This window comes from Spermophilus citellus (genome assembly GCF_964194105.1).
Source record: "Spermophilus citellus genome assembly, chromosome: 3".
Lineage (NCBI taxonomy): Eukaryota > Metazoa > Chordata > Mammalia > Rodentia > Sciuridae > Spermophilus > Spermophilus citellus.
Window position 1 is genome coordinate 172,970,929 of NC_138184.1, and position 18,644 is coordinate 172,989,572.

Here is an 18,644-nt window from a genome sequence, read left to right on the forward strand (position 1 = left end):
CCTCAAAAAAAAAATTCTGTATTGGTACTAAAAACATGCTTTCTTTAAACTTGAAAGAACTCTTTCATAAACTGTAGAACAGCCAGGTTTTGAAAGCAACTGTTCTTCACCTTCTGTTTTATATTGGTTTATTTTAAAAATGAAGCTACTAAAGAGTAATATTTCTGTTTTGACTGACTTTATTAGCAAAGAGGCTATTCGATTTGCAAACCCCTTTTCTGCAGAAATGTAACACTGTGTGATTTACTGTACTTAATATTTTTGTCCCCTTAGTCACTTTTCTGGCTGAAATGCTCAAACCTCATTAGGGGACGTCTTCCCGTTTACAACAGATGGACAATGACCACAGGATATAAAATGAACAGCTGTCCTCCTCCTCTTTGTGCCTTTCTTTACTCCACTCCTAACCCCGTTCCCTCACTTCCAAAATATTTGTATTTCTTCACTGCCATTATTACTCCTATCACAAGGAAGAGAGAAATCAATTCTCTTCCAATTTACGGAATGCCAAGTCATCTTCCAACAACTTTGAGGTGCCCACTCTTTGCAAGCTGCTTTCTAGAGCCATGTTGGGGAAAAGAGGGAAGAAAAATGTAGAATGTGTCAGGTTTTGCCAAGTTGCCTGCCAGGCAGGCTTCCTTTCCCCCAGGGCCCACAGAACCTATGCCTGAGTGCTCAAGCCTGCCCCAGTTTTTAGAATGCCTAATCCCCACTCAGACAGCAAGTGTTAAACACCTTGTCTGCTCCACCCAAGCTCTACCATCCTTGCTGCCCTCTGGCTCTGAACTTGTCCCCAGTTCTTAGAATGACCCTTGCCTAGTTCTTCCTGCAGGGTGCCATCCCCCAAACCTTCACTCTGTGTGGACCTTCTTGGGATGGTACCATGCCTGCTCTTGTCAGTCTCCCTCCTAAATGACAAAGCCCTGCCTCTGGACCTCCGTCTTATCTGGACTTCCAATAAGCTGCGCTTTGTCCTGTGTGCTCTGCATCCCTTAATTATCATCAAAGTTTACTGCCTTACTTGGTTTCTTCTCACACATAGACTCCCCCCCCAACACTTATTTGATAATGCATTTTTCCCAAGTTTTATTTTGTTTTTAATTGACACATAATAAATGTACGTGTTTATGGAGTACATTTTGATACAATTATGCGTCATGCAATGATCCTCATAATAAATTTCTTGAAAGTTGGGGCATTGCCTTTGGGTTTGCTTTCCCTACAGGGAAAAGTGGATTGTTTTGTTATATATAATACACTTCCTAATATCATATTATATATAATACACTTCCTAATATCATGTTATATATAATACACTTCCTAAAATATCTGTGTGATGGAAAAGTCCCTGATTAATTAAGAAGAAAGTGGAAATTGCTTCTAGTGTTGCCCAAGGATTTCATTCAGCATACTCCCTTGCCTCAATGGGTAAGTACTGATCACCAGTGTGGAAGAACACAGTAACCTATGAATTTAATTCAATTCGATTTATATTTACTGAGTTCTAATTGGGAGCAAAATTCTGCTCTACATACAAAGAGGAATTCATGTACATCCTTTCCTTCAAAGAATATATAAGCTATAAAGGGTGAAGGTGGATGCATGGAAATGGCCAGCATATAAATCAAAGCAGAATGAAGTAGGTGTCCTAAAATAGATTCAGAGGTGGTGAGGGTTTAGAGACATCAGGCTGGAGCAATGAGATGAGGTTTCATGAAGGAGTGGCATTAGGGACAATTTGGTCTACACAGATGATTGATTTCTTCTCAATCTGTATTTCATTGCTGTATCCCTTCTTCTAGAACAGCCCCTAATAAATCCTAGCAGAAAATATTTATGAAAAAACTACTGATATTTATTTTTTAACTATCATCAGGTGAGCCACAAATTGAATATTTCAAGAGAAAGGGAGTAAAGCTACTTTCAAACTGTCCACACAAGGACTTTCAAATTATCAGTTCAAATAATTTGAAAGCACTTAACAATTTATTTAAAACAATTTTCCAGAACCTATGCTTAGTAGAATTTTATAGCATTTCATAAAATTCCCTTTTATTACTTTAAATGAGATTTGATTCTTTGGGGTAAAGTGGATTTGAAAAATATATATATTTCAAATCCACAATGTGTGTGTGTGTGTATATACATACATATATATATATATATATATATATATATATATATATATATGTTTTTCTTTTTTTATTTAAATTCATCTTTTAAAACATATATTCCATAGAAAGTATTAGGTCAACCCTGGTCTGAAGAGGCAGGATACACTAAATTATAATGAGTTTCACATCTCTCTCTCTCTCTCTCTCTCTTTTTTTTTTTTTGTGGTGCTGGGGATTGAACCCAGGGCCTAGTGTATGCAAGGCAAGCACTCTACTAACTGAGCTATAGCCCCAGCCCCATAATCTATCTACTTACTAAATTTAGATGACAGGAATTCCACATATAACTTTTTCAGATTTTTTCCTATGTTAATATAGATCTTTGAAGATCTAAAAATCAACTCTTAAATCTTATTTTAATATATTTTATATCTAAGACTCTTATACTCAAATAAGAAGTGTATTTAACCTCATAAAGCATAGACATTAATTTGGTCATTAACATTTTCTGAACTTCTGTTTTTTATTTATATTTGTTTCAAGCTCATGCCACCAGAGATTTTGTTAATCTGATATAGGTTCCATGTTTTAGAAGAGGTTTTACTATTTCATAATAAATTCCCGAAGGTCTTATTTACCAAGGAGAGTGACTCTTGGAAAAAATGAGAATCTAATTTGAAATATACTTCAATAAGTTCTCAGAGGAAATGAACAATAATTCATACTGCAGTGTGCAAGGCTTGATTTCTCCTCCCCCTGAATTACCTGCTCTAAAAGAGTTGAGAGAGCTTCTCTACCAAATCAAGTTCTGAGTAATTAATATGTTTATGAATTAGGCTCAAAGGAAAAAAAAACTGTTTCTCTTATGTTGCATAAGGTATAAGAGTATAAAATCTCTTAAAAGTGGATTTTATTCCTTTTATCTATTTCAGAAAAAAAAATCCAGGTCTTTCTTTTACACAAAAATCTTTCAATTTAGCTGAGACTACCTCTAAATATGTAATTTTCAAGTTTTAAGTTTTCTAATTATGCTCATACAAACTGAGTAAGCTCTCATTTATCTCAGAGTTTCTGTGGCACATACAGTATAGAAAGAGAACAATTCAGGCCTAAGAACACTTTTATATCTTAATGTATAAAGAGAAAGCATTTATGCTTTAACTTTCCTCTGTCTTAGAATAATAAAATCGAACAAAAAAAAGCAGTGAAACACACACACACACACACACACAACCCCCTCTCCCCACAAACACTCTACAAATCCTTAGGATATTTATAAGTAAAAGCGGCGGGAGGGGAGGGGATACTATTGCTACTAATTATAAACAAATAATAGATGCTGGTTATTTCAATAATTCCATATTGATGAACATATGGACATGTATTTCTGTCTACCTGATTCACTAAAAATAGTTTATTGGTGATTCTCAGTTTCCTTCTGGGTCATCTTTTCCATTGTCTGGGGTTCTCAGATTGCCTCCCCATAGCTCACTTTTGTCACGAAATGTCTGTATCATACCAATTTAGCACTTGGCTTCATAGCATTATGATACCACTGTAATGGTCACTTGTCACTCTGGAAAGAAATATTTATAGCATCTACTTGTTGTGAGTCCTTGGGCTGGGGACTGAGGATATCATGGTGGACAAGTCAGATCTGCCTCCCAAGCCACACTATTTGTTCTTCATAGTGCCTGTTTTCAAGTGTTTTATCTTTTATGAATTCTGTTATTTTGAAGAAAGAGTTGGCAAAAGTGAATAAGCATATTACTTGGAAAATTTTTGTGGAGTGACTTGAGGCAGATTTATATCCAAGAAGTAACGAGTCCACTCTTAATATTGCAAATATTTTTTCTTAAGATTTAATTTTATTATATTTCTATACTGTTACAGACAAAAAGAGGGCCCTTTTGCAGACCTCTATCAAATAAGTTAAACAAAGAACAAAATCATACCATTTTAAACAAGTTAAATGAGTTAAAAGCCCCACTTAGCCCTCTTATTAAATACATTAAAAGTCCCAGCTGACACAGATTAGCTCCTTAAACCCAATTTAATGTGACATTGTTTATAGCCACAAGGGCCAGTCCTTCTGGTCTAATAGGCACTTCTGTTCTCCTTCAGTAAGTTGGTTGTGTTCACTCCATCTCCTCACCTGGAAAACCTTTCTGCTTTTTCAAGTGCTCAGGTTGTTGGCTTTCAGAGACATCTCTCACTAAGAAGCCTCCCTGAATTGTACCACCCTGCAGGACCTGATTGGGGCCTGGAACCCTGAGATCAGCACATACTCCCACCCATTTATGACCATCTGGCCCTGTCCAGAGAGTCCATGCTCTGTGCATATCTGGTGCCTTCTACTACACCAGTGCTGTAAAAAGTAATATAAAAATACTATCCTCTCACTTTTTTTTCTTACTATGGTTGAATTAGCTGAAGAGAGTGCCAAATAAATTTTCAGTAAAATTCTATTAAATGAATTATTGCTACAAAGCACTATCAGCATTTCCGTTTGACCCAGAACCCTGCGTGGAAAAAAACAGAGTTTGGAGGCATCCATAAGATAATGGTTTGCAAGGGCATCTGCTCAAATTTTTCTTCTTATCCCAGAGGAAATCTAAAGGAAATGGGTAAATGCCCCTAAGGCTACAACCATAAATTCCACAAGTCAAATCTAATGGTTCAAGGGAGGTTTGTAGCAAATCGATGTCTCAGCATAGAAATGGATACAAGATCTGTCATTGGAATGGAAAAATGAAGAGTTCTTCTAAGAATACTTTAGGACACTTTTCAAGATGATTTAGCTATTGATAATCTGATAAATTTCAGCTTGCAAAAGTGGGTTTTCAGGATGCATTAACTTTAAAAATCACTTAAGATACTCTGTATGTTTGTTTACATTTATGTGTGTATGTATTTCTGTATATATACATACATGCATAATATATATGTAATATATACACACATATATAATATATATACTACATATATCTCTGTGTGCATATATGTGTGTGTATATAAAGAATTGGGAGGTAACTGCTGCTAAACATTGGCATGATAGAGTTTATTAGAGATATCCCTTAATAATTCAAGCAATTTCTGTACACATATCTCTGAAGTACCTGGGTTTCTTTTCAATAATATTTGTCACATAATTGAAAATGGTTACAAGAGCAATATAAAAATATTAACACAGTTTTTTCAAGTGTGGTTAAATATGCCTAATTATGAATATAAGTCATCACTGAGGTCATAAATAATGATGGATTCCCCTATAAATTACCTAATGTAACTTCTGAGTCGTTGTACTATACAATGAACATTTAATATCTTAACTTCCTAAAGAAAGAGTGACACTGAAACTGATCATATTTAATCATGTTACTAATATAGATCTGGAAAATTCCAAAACACACAAAGAAGTATAACTGTCAACATGTAGGGTTTTAAAAAAATAATCCATGTAGTTTTTGAGATAAGCATAAATGAAATGACTATGAAACTGTGGTTGCTATTTTGATATTTGGTTGTCATGGGCTCAAAAAGTGTAGGGTGAATATACACATTTATAACATCTCTAGAATTTATGGGCATGCTCCCTTATACCTTCTAAAATGAGTGGAATGAGATCCACAAGACCATTTCTGGAGAGTTCTGCTTACTATAATGTATATTTTCACCACCTTACATCATATAAAATACAACTAATGGTTTGCTACTCCATTGTTGCTCTGTCACTCTAACCCTTTTTGGCTCTCAAGAATTTTTAGTCTCAAAATGCAGCAAGTAAATATCCCAGTGAAATTTCTAAGCAATAATTTCTTTTCATTAAATATTTTGTTTCACTCTAAATAACACATTAAAATTTCACTTTTGATCTTAAAACTGTTACCCCAAAAGAAAATTTGTAAATCTATTTTTAAGTTATAGATGGAGTGTTCTCTCTTTCATCTATCTATCTATTTATCTATCTTCTTTGAATTCCTCAATTCTTCCCATCTTTGAATCCAATATTCAAATTCATGCTTTAAATAATGCAAGCTGGCCTGGTGCGTTGCTGCTTTCTGGCCTGTGGGGAAATCAGGGGTTCTTGCTAGCATATGGGTCTAGTCCCAAGACCTTAGACTGGTGCTTTTCTGGCTTTGGAGTCTCAGGTACTAGCCCTGAATTCTCTAACTCCCTTTCCTGGCTCTTTTCATTAGCTCTTCTGTAATTGATATTGTAATTGGTGTGAATATAAGGTAAGGAAAAGAAAATCTATGTCAAATTAGCAGTATATACTTCACTGTTCACAAAAATAGACATTTTCCCCCTCTATAACAAAGATAATTTAATTGGTGTTGGATCTTTTCTCCCATGAATAAAGTGCAATTACTAATGAATTGTGAGACATAGTTTAAAATGGATTCTCTCATATTCTTTCATTGCTTACATATATTATCTGAAATTAATGTTTATTGTCTAACAAAAAGAATAAATACAATATAGATAAATTGGTATCCATTATTCAACTTATTTTTTTCTTAATAGCATCCTGAATTTAAACTATTTGTCCTGGTTAAGAGCCTCAAAGTTACCTGACATGCTATCCTTCAAATATTGTTTTTGTCATTTTACTACTTTAAAAACTGAACTTTATTTTTTCCTAAAAAAGTATTACATGTTCACTACAGAAAAGTTAGGATATATTGTTAACAGGCCAAAACATTTCTTTTCTTTCTTTCTTTTCCCCTGTGGACTTGGGGATTGAACCCAGGGCCTTGTGTGTGCTAGGCAAGCACTCCACCATGGAGCTAGTAGATCACTCACTAATAGATCATAGAACTATTAGGAACTTCTCATAAAAACTCATAAAACTTTCTCATTGAAAACTAAAAATTTTTGTTTTGCTAACACTATTTTATGACCACATATAGATGTATGAATTGTCTGTAAATTTTTGAAGATAATATTTTCAATGTGAGAAGAAAGTAACTGAAACTGTAATCAGGCAGTTTCACACAATACCTGCACAAGCTAAAACAAGCACATTGATGATAAAGTGACAACTGCATGACCAGCAGAAAACCGTTCTTAGCTACAATCAACCACAGTGAGTTTCTGGATGTAGAACCCTTACTTGCAATTTGCAGTTGAAGGCTATTGAGGAAAATGTCCTTTCACTAGTGGTGCATCTCCAAACATACAGGAGTGAAGAGAGTGAGACTGGAGGACCCTGTCCTAGGCATGGCTGCCAGACACCAGCAATTTTCACACTAAATGGGGAGATCTGTAAAGCTAGGTCCCATCTAGAAGACAGGATCTTTCCCTAGAATATTTCCTCTCTCTCTCTCTCTCTCTCTCTCTCTCTCTCTCTCTCTCTCTCTCTCTCTCTCTTTCTCTCTCTCTCTCTCACACACACACACACACACACACACCCCTTTAAAAATCAAAATGGTATGGAATAGAAAAGACAACAAAAGTACAAACACTTGAACCAAAGCCATCGTATTTTACTGAATGCTTTTGGTAGGAACTTTCAGCTCATATAAAAACACTTAAATATCACCAGATACAGTTGTTTTTTTCATTATTTATGTCAAAATTAAGCATAATTATTTATGTCAAACATAAACCCTTAATTTATTCCTTTTTAGCCACCAATAATTATCTCTTCCACTACCAGTTAGTCAGAGCTCAGGCAACTGAACAGATTTCTATCTTAGTCTGAGAAAAACATAACTAGTGAGATAATTCTACTGTAATAAAATAACCCAATGTATTTAAAATCCACATGTAAATACTTTAAAGATGTTCCAGATTTTCAGCAGCATTTTTAATACCACTCAGCACTGGAGAGGACTGGAACAGAGTGTAACATTTAAAAATATTTAATTTCACTTTTAAATGTTTTAAATTATTTACTGCAAACTTAAGACTTATTCTTCTGTAAAGCCAAAAGAATTTGGCACTGCATTCTGATTGTACACTGTGATTAAAACAAACATTTCCAAGTTAAATTGCTGAACATGTTAAAAACACTTACCAATGGAAAACTGGAGGACAGAAGCTGTAGTTGTATTTAGGCCTGTCGTAGTCTAGAAAGAGAAACACAAAAATGAGACATGAGAGAAAGAGAAAGGATAGGTGTTGGAAAGAAGAGGGAGGGGGAAAAGTACCATCGAGAAAGGTCACACTTATCCAGGAGTTTGTTCATTTTTATCAATATGGTCTGAATACAGATATATTTCCTGTTCCTCTTGGTGGGGGAGAACTATAAGAACCTGATTTAGGCATGAAGAGTGAACTTTTCAGAGTTCTATTGAAACTCTTTTTAGGGTAATCTACCAGGTAATCTTGTGAGGGAATTGAATGAAGTCCTCTCTACTCATCCCATCACCTTTCCCATTCTACCTCAGGTCTGGGACTCAGGGGATGCCATGAAAAGGCTACCAAAATAATTGGGAAGTAAATGAAGAGCAAATGAGTAGAATAAGATTATTTTGAAAAGTGAAGAGTACAACAGCTAAAGAATACAGGATTTCTCGGGGGATGCTGCAAATGCTCTAAATTGACTGAGACAAGGGTTGCATAACTTGTTGAATAAATTATAAAGCCTTGCACTGGACACCCAAAGTTCATGAATCATGGAAATGGTGGATTATTTCTCTATAAAACTGTGTGTGTGTGTGTGTGTGTGTGTGTGTGTGTGTGTGAGAGAGAGAGAGAGAGAGAGAGAGAGAGAGAGAGAAGCTGAATTATGGGCCAAGAAATAGTGATCCAATACATTTCTGCTACATTTTTTGGTTTCAAGAAGCTTGCTTAATTAGAGAAATGCAAATTAGAACTACACTGAGATTCCACTTCACTTCAGCCAGAATGGCAATTATAAAGAACACAAGTAACAGTAAATGTTGGTGAGGATGTGGGGAGAAAGCATGGGATCCTAAGAAGAATGGGATCCTTTCCTCTGATATGCAGATGCTGACACACAATAAGGGGAGGGTGAGGAGGGAAAGAATTGAAGTCAGTTGGATTAGACAAAAGGGAAGGAAGGGAAGGGAGGGAGGAGGGGAATAGGAAGGACAGTAGAATTAATCAGACATCACTTTCCTAGCCTTGTATTTGAATACATGACCAGGGTAACTTTGCATCATGAATAACTATAAGAATGGGATCCTAATTAGAATAAGTTACACTCCATGTATGTATAATGTACCAAAATACATTCTACTCTCATATATAACTAAAAAGAACAACAACAACAAGGCTTGCTTTAACAGTTTTCCTTCTTCTAAAGCAGCACTCATGTAGTTTTATCTTTACATTCTTATTATCTTTTAGCATTTTAAAATTTGTTCTAATTAGTTATACATGACAGCAGAATACATTTCAACTCATTGTACACAAATGGAACACAGCTTTTCATTTCTCTGGTTGTACATGATGTAGAGTTACACCATCGTGCAATTATACCCATACATAGGGTAATGATGTCGGTCTCATTCCACCATCTTTCCCACCCCCTTATGCTCTCCTCTTCCCTTGCTCCCCTCTGCCCAACCCAAAGTCCCTCCATTCTTCCCTTGCTCCCCGCCCCCCATTATGAATCAGCATCTACTTATCAGAGAAAACATTTGACCTTTGCTTTTTGGGGATTGGCTTACTTCACTTAGCATGATATTCTCCAGCTCCATCCATTTACCTGAAAATGCCATAATGAGATGATAAGGAAGCTTCTTGTTCTGCTGGGTTCCCAAGTGCTGTATGATATAGTATAGGATGTTTTTTGTGACTCCACTTTCAAGAACAGAAAGTGTTTAACTGCGTTTCCATGGTGATAGCAGCAGTAGGCTGTCTTTCTGTTGCTTATCTTATGTTTTAACATCTCTAGATGTATCCCTGCACCTTGTTAGCCCCCAGTGACAGAGCCCATGAGTGTGGAAGAGTCAAGTGCTATATAGTCCATGAGTGAGTGATCAGACCTCTTGCTCTGCCAGGACCCGGTTGAGATATGAATATTGAATGATATACCACCTGATCCACAAAGATGACTGGACATGTGCTTTAAACATGTGGCTTTGAGATTCAATGAAGCAGAAAAAAAAGGTAAAAGAGGAGAGGACAAAAAAAGATATGCCCTACATTATCCAGGTAAAAGCATCATTATTATTATTATTAGCTACCAATTTATTTTAAACACCGCAAAAATCACTGGTATCAGGGTGACAGAGAAAATTTTCTCTTTAATTTGAATCTGCCCACTATGCCCATATCTCTGTTTCTTCCCCCGCTAGATACACCAGAAAAAAAAAAAAAGTACAATAAAATTCTTTAAAAGTACTGTTTTTCCTCTTAGAGCTTTTAGAGAAAGTTGAACTATCTGTCCTCATGGGTTTCTACTTAGATAATTTGATCTTAAAATTCAAAGAGGCACAACACCAATAGAGAGATTTTTTTTTAATTTCAAATAAATTGAATGATTTTATGTGACTGAATAGATTCCCAGATGAATAATGAAACACTTCTGAAATAGGTTCTTTGAAATAATGGAATTATATAAATTGAAAACACCATGGTTATTGCTACTGTTAGTGCATTAAATTTACTAGTCTTCAATTCTTACCCTGATGGTGTAATAAATGCTGCTCGTGTCACCTGCATGATCAAGTTCCACAGTGGTGACCTCTGCTATCGAACGGCAAGTTGCATGAAATACTGCCAAATTTCAAATTACATGGGTTAACTGAGAGTGGCCCTAGGCTTTGATTAGTCATTGATTCTGCATTTTTTTCTTCAGGGATGCTAAGGTCTGGTGCAATGGTTGAATATCATTTTTTAACATTTACCTAATCACTTTATTAGTAAAATTGTCAGCTATAAGGAAAAATAGGAAAGAGAAAGAGAAAGAAGTAACAAGAAGCACTGTCTATAAAATCTACCCCTCTGTATTTGTACTTGGGTATTAAAAACTGTTTATTTCCCAACACCATTTGTTGAAGATGCTATCCTTCCTCCATTGCATGCTTATAGCCCCCTTTATCAAATATAAGATAGTTGTAGCTTTGTGGATTAGTCTCTGTGTCCTCTATTCTGTACCATTGGTCCACCCGCCTGTTTTGGTACCAGTACCATGCTGTTTTTGTCACTATTGCTCTGTAGTATAGTTTGAAATCTGGTATCGCTATACCGCCTGATTCACACTTTCTGCTTAGAATTGCTTTTGCTATTCTGGGTCTTTTATTTTTCCATATGAATTTCATGATTGCTTTATCTATTTCTACAAGAAATGCCATTGGGATTTTGACTGGCATTGCATTAAACCTATAGAGAACTTTTGGTAATATCGCCATTTTGATGATGTTAGTTCTGCCTATCCATGAACAGGGTATATTTTTCCATCTTCTAAGATCTTCTTCTACTTCTCTCTTTAGGGTTCTGTAGTTTTCATTGTATAAATCTTTCACCTCTTTTGTTAGGTTGATTCCCAAATATTTTATTTTTTTGGAGGATATTGTGAATGGAGTGTTTTTCCTCATTTCCGTTTCAGAAGTTTTGTCACTGATATACAGAAATGCCTTTGATTTATGCGTGTTGATTTTATATCCTGCCACTTTGCTGAATTCATTTATTAGTTCTAGTAGTTTCTTTGTAGACCCTTTTGGGTCTTCTAGGTATAGAATTGTGTCATCTGCAAATAGTGATAATTTAAGTTCTTCTTTTCCTATTTTTATGCCTTTAATTTCTTTCATCTGTCTAATTGCTCTGGCCAGTGTTTTGAGAAATATATTGAATAGAAGTGGTGATAGAGGGCATCCCTGTCTTGTTCCAGATTTTAGAGGGAATGCCTTTAACTTTTGTCCATTCAGAATGATGCTAGCCTGAGGCTTAGCATAGATAGCTTTTACAATGTCAAGGTAAGTTCCTGTTATCCCTAGTTTTTCTAATGTTTTGAACATAAAGGGATGCTGTACTTTGTCGAATGCTTTCTCTGCGTCTATCGAGATGATCATATGGTTCTTATCTTTAAGTCTATTGATGTGGTGAATAACATTTATTGATTTCTGTATATTGAACCATCCTTGCATCCCAGGGATGAATCCTACTTGATCATGGTGCACAATTTTTTTGATGTGTTTTTGTATTCGATTCACCAGAATTTTATTGAGGATTTTTGCATCTAGGTTCATTAGAGATATTGGTCTGTAGTTTTCTTTCTTTGAGGTGACTTTGTCTGGTTTCGGAATCAGGGTGATGTTGGCCTCATAGAATGAATTTGGCAGAGTTCCCTCTTTTTCTATTTCCTGAAATAACTTGAAAAGTATTGGTAATAATTCTTCTTTAAAGGTTTTGTAAAACTCCGCTGTATACCCATCCAGTCCTGGGCTTTTCTTGGTTGGTAGTCTTTTGATGGCTTCTTCAATTTCATCCATTGATATTGGTCTGTTCAAATTGTGTGTATCCTCCTGACTCAGTCTGGGCAAATCATATGACTTAGGGTGTTGATTTATATGGAAAAATAAAAGACCCAGAATAGCAAAAGCAATTCTAAACAGGAAGTGTGAATCAGGCGGTATAGCGATACCAGATTTCAAACTATATTACAGAGCAATAGTGACAAAAACAGCATGGTACTGGTACCAAAACAGGCAGGTGGACCAATGGTATAGAATAGAGGACACAGAGACTAATCCACAAAGTTACAACTATCTTATACTTGATAAAGGGGCTAAAAGCATGCAATGGAGGAAGGATAGCATCTTCAACAAATAGTGCTGGGAAAACTGGAAATCCATATACAACAAAATGAAACTGAATCCCTTTCTCTCGCCATGCACAAAAGTTAACTCAAAATGGATCAAGGAGCTTGATATCAAATCAGAGACTCTGCGTCTGATAGAAGAAAAAGTTGGCTCCGATCTACATATTGTGGGGTCGGGCTCCAAATTCCTTAATAGGACACCCATAGCACAAGAGTTAATAGCAAGAATCAACAAATGGGACTTACTCAAACTAAAAAGTTTTTCTCAGCAAGAGAAACAATAAGAGAGTTAAATAGGGAGCCTACATCCTGGGAACAAATTTTTACTCCTCACACTTCAGATAGAGCCCTAATATCCAGAGTATACAAAGAACTCAAAAAATTAGACAATAAGATAACAAATAACCCAATCAACAAATGGGCCAAGGACCTGAACAGACACTTCTCAGAGGAGGATATACAATCAATCAACAAGTACATGAAAAAATGCTCACCATCTCTAGCAGTCAGAGAAATGCAAATCAAAACCTCCCTAAGATACCATCTCATTCCAGTAAGATTGGCAGCCACTATGAAGTCAAACAACAACAAGTGCTGGCGAGGATGTGGAGAAAAGGGTACACTTGTACATTGCTGGTGGGACTGCAAATTGGTGTGGCCAATTTGGAAAGCAGTTTGGAGATTCCTGGGAAAGATGGGAATGGAACCATCATTTGACCCTGCTATTGTCCTTCTCGGACTATTCCCTGAAGACCTTAAAAGAGGGATACTGCCACATACTACAGGGATACTACAGTGATACTGCCACATTGATGTTCATAGCAGCACAATTCACAATAGCTAGACTGTGGAACCAACCCAGATGCCCTTCAATAGATGAATGGATAAAAAAAATGTGGCATCTATACACAATGGAGTACTATGCAGCAATAAAAAATGACAAAATCATAGAATTTGCAGGGAAATGGATGGCACTAGAGCAGATTATGCTTAGTGAAGCTAGCCAATCCCTAAAAAACAAATACCAAATGTCTTCTTTGATATAATGAGAGCAACTATGAACAGAGCAGGGAGGAAGAGCAGGAAGAAAAGATTAACATTAAACAGAGACATGAGATGGGAGGGAAAGGGAGAGAAAAGGGAAATTGCATGGAAATGAAGGGAGACCCTCATTGCTATACAAAATTACATATAAGAGGTTGTGAGGGGAATGGGAAAATAAACAAGGAGAGAAATGAATTACAGTAGATGGGGTAGAGAGAGAAGATGGGAGGGGAGGGGAGGGAGGATAGTAGGGGATAGGAAAGGTAGCAGAATACAACAATTACTAATAGGGCATTATGTAAAATTGTGGATGTGTAACTGACGTGATTCTGCAATCTGCATTTGGGGTAAAATTGGGGGTTCATAACCCACTTGAATCTAATGTATGAAATATGATATGTCAAGAGCTTTGTAATGTTGTGAACAACCAATAAAAAAAAAACTGTTTATTAATCTTGAGTTCAAATATGTAACTTTAGTTTGCAATGTTAGTAAGTCTTTACACCTGACATTCTGAAAACAAAAGGGCTTTTTAGGAGGCTTTTGATAAATAATATAGCAATTATGAATAATTGATGAAGAACTTTTATCCTATCCAATCTCACTGCTCTTAAATAATCAAATAGACTTCAAACTGTAGAAAATTAGTATGATGACTAAATGAATCTGAAGAATTGACTATGGACTTAGGCTGTTCATTCTGTACTTCTTCCATGAAAAATGTCAGCCCAAACTCATGCATTTCCATATATGTAAGAATAATTTAGTAAATAATTTCTTTTTCAAAAATGAAGGTTCGGGCTGGGGCTGTAGCTCAATAATAGCTTAGTAGTCCTGTAAACCCAAGCTCCTATAATGCCCCCCAAATAGCAGCTACCACATCTGACTGACTTTGCCTTTTATTGACATGAAATGACTATGTATTTAAATTTGATGTACTGGGGGCTTCTCTGAAATTGTTCTTCACTCCCTCCTCCCTTTTGCCCTTCTGAAGGAGGACCCAGTCCTTATCCTAAATCATTCCTTTTGCTCCTCTGACCTCTTCTTTCTTTGACTTATTCCTTCTCCCCGGTTTATCTCAATTTCTAGGAATGGCAAGTTCTGCAGGCAAACATCTCATGATGGGAACCCAGACTCCTCCTACCCCCAACAGTAATGACTCCCCTGATGCCAACAGGACTCCACATGACCAGACCTGAGATAAAGATCAACCAGATCACTATGGACCAAGACCACCCACTACACATACTTCTCACCTCACACCCTAATTCCTCTCCTTTGTAAACTGTCATTACCTTGAAGGTAAGTCTTTTTTTTTTTTTTAAGAGAGAGTGAGAGAGGAGAGAGAGAGAGAGAGAGAGAGAGAGAGAGAGAGAGAGAGAGAGAGAATTTTTAATATTTATTTTTTAGTTCACGGCGGACACAACATCTTTGTTTGTATGTGGTGCTGAGGATCGAACCCGGGCCGCATGCATGCCAGGCGAGCGCGCTACCGCTTGAGCCACATCCCCAGCCCCTGAAGGTAAGTCTTAAGTCACTAGACCTCTGTCCTTTCCAGTGTTGGCCACACTAAAAGTATCTTTCTTTTCTATTTCACTACCACTCTTTTTGTTATATGGATACTTCTTGGGGCAAGTGGCCATACCTGGTCTTTTGAGACCACCCTGGAGCTAGACTTCTGATCTAGGCCTCCAGTCACAGAGATGCTCTTTGTTGGCATTTTTAAAAGATAAAAAGACTTAATCAACCATGGTTCTTGGTCTATAGTTGTTTTACAATATCAATAAGAATTAAATTTCTGAAAAATAAGAAAACATGCTGTTTAAAAAGTGATTTTGGGAGCTGGTATCTTTCATCAGTCTTAGTGAACAATAACTTTGACTGGATTCAGTCTTGACATACCGTGCAGATTTTTAATTTTAGTAAACATAAGGTTAATGGACAACCGAATTTCTCACTTTTCATTTGATTTGTCTGCTTTCTATAAATACAATTTGGATGGAAATATATATTTTTACTTTGGGGGTATCAATACAATATCAAAATTATTGAAAACTAGAAGTCACTAGTATAAAACATAGATGTCATCTCATCCTTCTCAATCTCTTTTCATCCTATTCCCTTTGAAACTGTAGTAAATTCATCTTAGGGAAAAACATATGATGGAAATACAAAACTACATGTTCTTTCTAATTTATCAGATGAAGATAATTATAATTATTTTTGAATATTTTCATTTTCAGTTGCAAGGCTAATCTCATTAATTATATCATGTAGTTCAAAACTAGCCTACTGGGATATCAATAAACTGGGATATAGTAAAACAACCAGAATTAAATACACATGGGATCAAATAAACTAGATGTTTCAGCTTTTATGCTATGGAAATATGAAATTCTGGCATTATATTGTTAGACACTTTAACTTCCTATTAACCAGTAGAAACAAAAAGAACTTGCCAAGATTTCTAGAAACATTACTGAATGGGGGCACCTTCTAAAACAGGCAATTACTCTAAGCTCAATTAACTATGATAAAACTTTAATTTTATTTCAAGGTTTATAGATAATTAATTCAGTCATGGAATATTATTTAAAGTGTACTAGAAAATCCTTTTTTTTTTTCCAGGAAGAATTTCACTATCGAAGTCACATGTGTCTGTAAGAATATTGTAACACCTATGAGTCTTGAATTATGAGCACCTATTCTTTTAATTTACATCCAATTAATTCTGTTTGTGTTCTAATTTCAACTACAACTCTACAATTCATCAATGCTCTGAAGCTTGTATCTTTAATAAATTAAATGTACCTATTGCCATAAAAGAGGTATCCAAGCAGCATAAAATAAGAACCATGTTGCAAAAATTAATTGGTTTTCACATTTTGATAACTAAATTGACTTTTAATTGCCTATTTAGGTTTTTCCCCCCACCCTCTTTGCCATGGAAGTCAGCCTTTTGGCAACTTTTAAAGTCAATGATTGTGAAACACAATGTGTGACACAGGTGAAAAATACAACTGGTTACTAAAAGCCCCGTGAAAAGGAAGACATGGGAGAAAACAAGAGAACAAGCATTGAAGTTTAAGCTGAAAAGCAGAAAAACAAAGCAGAGAAGATGCCACAAGAGTATTAGGGGCAAAGTGCTTGAGCCCTGTCATATCACTGCTTCTATATCCTTTTTCAGGATGAACCGTAGTCATTGTGTAAGAGAGATGGACCAAGTAACAAGAGGCTTATTAGCCACATGCTGATGGCTAGGGGTTTCATTGCTTTCAATTTAGAATGCTCATGCTTCATTTTACATATGGTTCAGGAACTTATCTTTGGCAAGCAACAGCTAATCAGTCTAAATTAAAGAAAAGTAACTTAGCTCTAAGTAATTTAGCATAAACCAGAATTTTAAAAAATCTGATTTGTTTAAAGTACTCTTTCATTTAAAAAATTATCTATCAAAGTTCCTCCATGTTTAGGAATCAAAGTTTAAGAATAATGTAATAAATTTGAAGAACAAACATTTTGACTTGCAAAGAGAAAATCAGGACAATTTTAAGAGCAAGTCTTTATAAAATAACTTAGAAAGTCATGTTATTTAGAAATTATATATATTACATATGTGTGTACATTTACAACATACATCACCATATTTTTATTTTTAAAGGTCATCTAATTATAGTGATGCACTATGTTTAATGAGATCCATTGATGTTGTCCATTTCATTATTGAATTAATTTTTTACATTTGAAAATAGACCATAAAATTATATCTCATGATTTTGAGATATGTGAGACAGGATTCATAATATAAATAATACTTCAAAATTTTATCTGAATAATGAGTATAAGAGAGCCTTTTGTTGGCAAAAAGCTCAGTAAATAGTATAATGGAATAATGTACATAAATAGCACATACTTACCAATTCTCGTGGACCATATGGCTCACAGAAGGTGACAGCATTGCCATGCATAATTGCACCACACTGTTCTCCAGTTTCACAGTTGTTACATTCAACCCTGCAGGAACACAGAATGCATTCCCAGTCTGAGAACTAAGGAGCACAATGTGGTGTATAGCTTAGTTAAGGAAAGGCATACTAGTTAATGTTATTTGGCTCAAATATTCATTTCACAGACGGTAAGGTGACAAAGTTCAGAAGACCTGAAACCAGAAAGACTTGAACATAAATCCCAATCCTTTCAGTTACTTGCAGTGGTGAGAAGTTACTTAAATCTCCCAAAGTTTCACTTTGCTCACCTGTAAATGAGGATAATAATGCTGACTTAAACATCATAGAGTTACAGTGAGGATTACATAAAGGTATGCAGAAAATACAGAGTACAGAACCAATTTCATAGTAGGCCCTTAGTAAAGGAAGATAGCATTATCAATAATTACATATTACATATATTATACCCAGTACAAGAAAGTTTGCACCTAATCACTATAGCACACACCTATAATTCAAGCTCCTTGGGAGGCTGACACAGGAGGATCTAAAGTTCCAGGCCAGCCTGGGCAATTTAGGGGGACCTTACCTTAGAGTGATAAAACAAAAAGAGCTGGTTGTGTAGCTCTGTGGTAAAGGGCCACTGAGTTCAATCCCTAGTAACCATACACATACAAAAAAAAAAAAAAAGGTCGAAAATATTAAAAATAAGCAAGGTAATGTCCACTTATATAATGAACTAAAAATCTAGATCTGAAATAAAAAAGATGTTTTACATATTTTAAACATTTTTCTTTTGCA

At 35.6% G+C, this 18,644-nt stretch overlaps 1 protein-coding gene across 1 annotated transcript in view; it reads right to left on the reverse strand.

The window, feature by feature from the left end:
- RELN (reelin) overlaps window positions 1–18,644 on the reverse strand; it is a 469,728-nt gene that overhangs the window by 227,989 nt on the left and 223,095 nt on the right. Inside the window, exons 7-8 of the mRNA XM_081286786.1 lie at window positions 17,814–17,910; window positions 8,137–8,188 (exon numbers count right to left, since the gene is read on the reverse strand). Coding sequence (XP_081142912.1) covers window positions 8,137–8,188; window positions 17,814–17,910 — 149 coding nt within the window. The remainder of the gene's footprint in view (window positions 1–8,136; window positions 8,189–17,813; window positions 17,911–18,644) is intronic.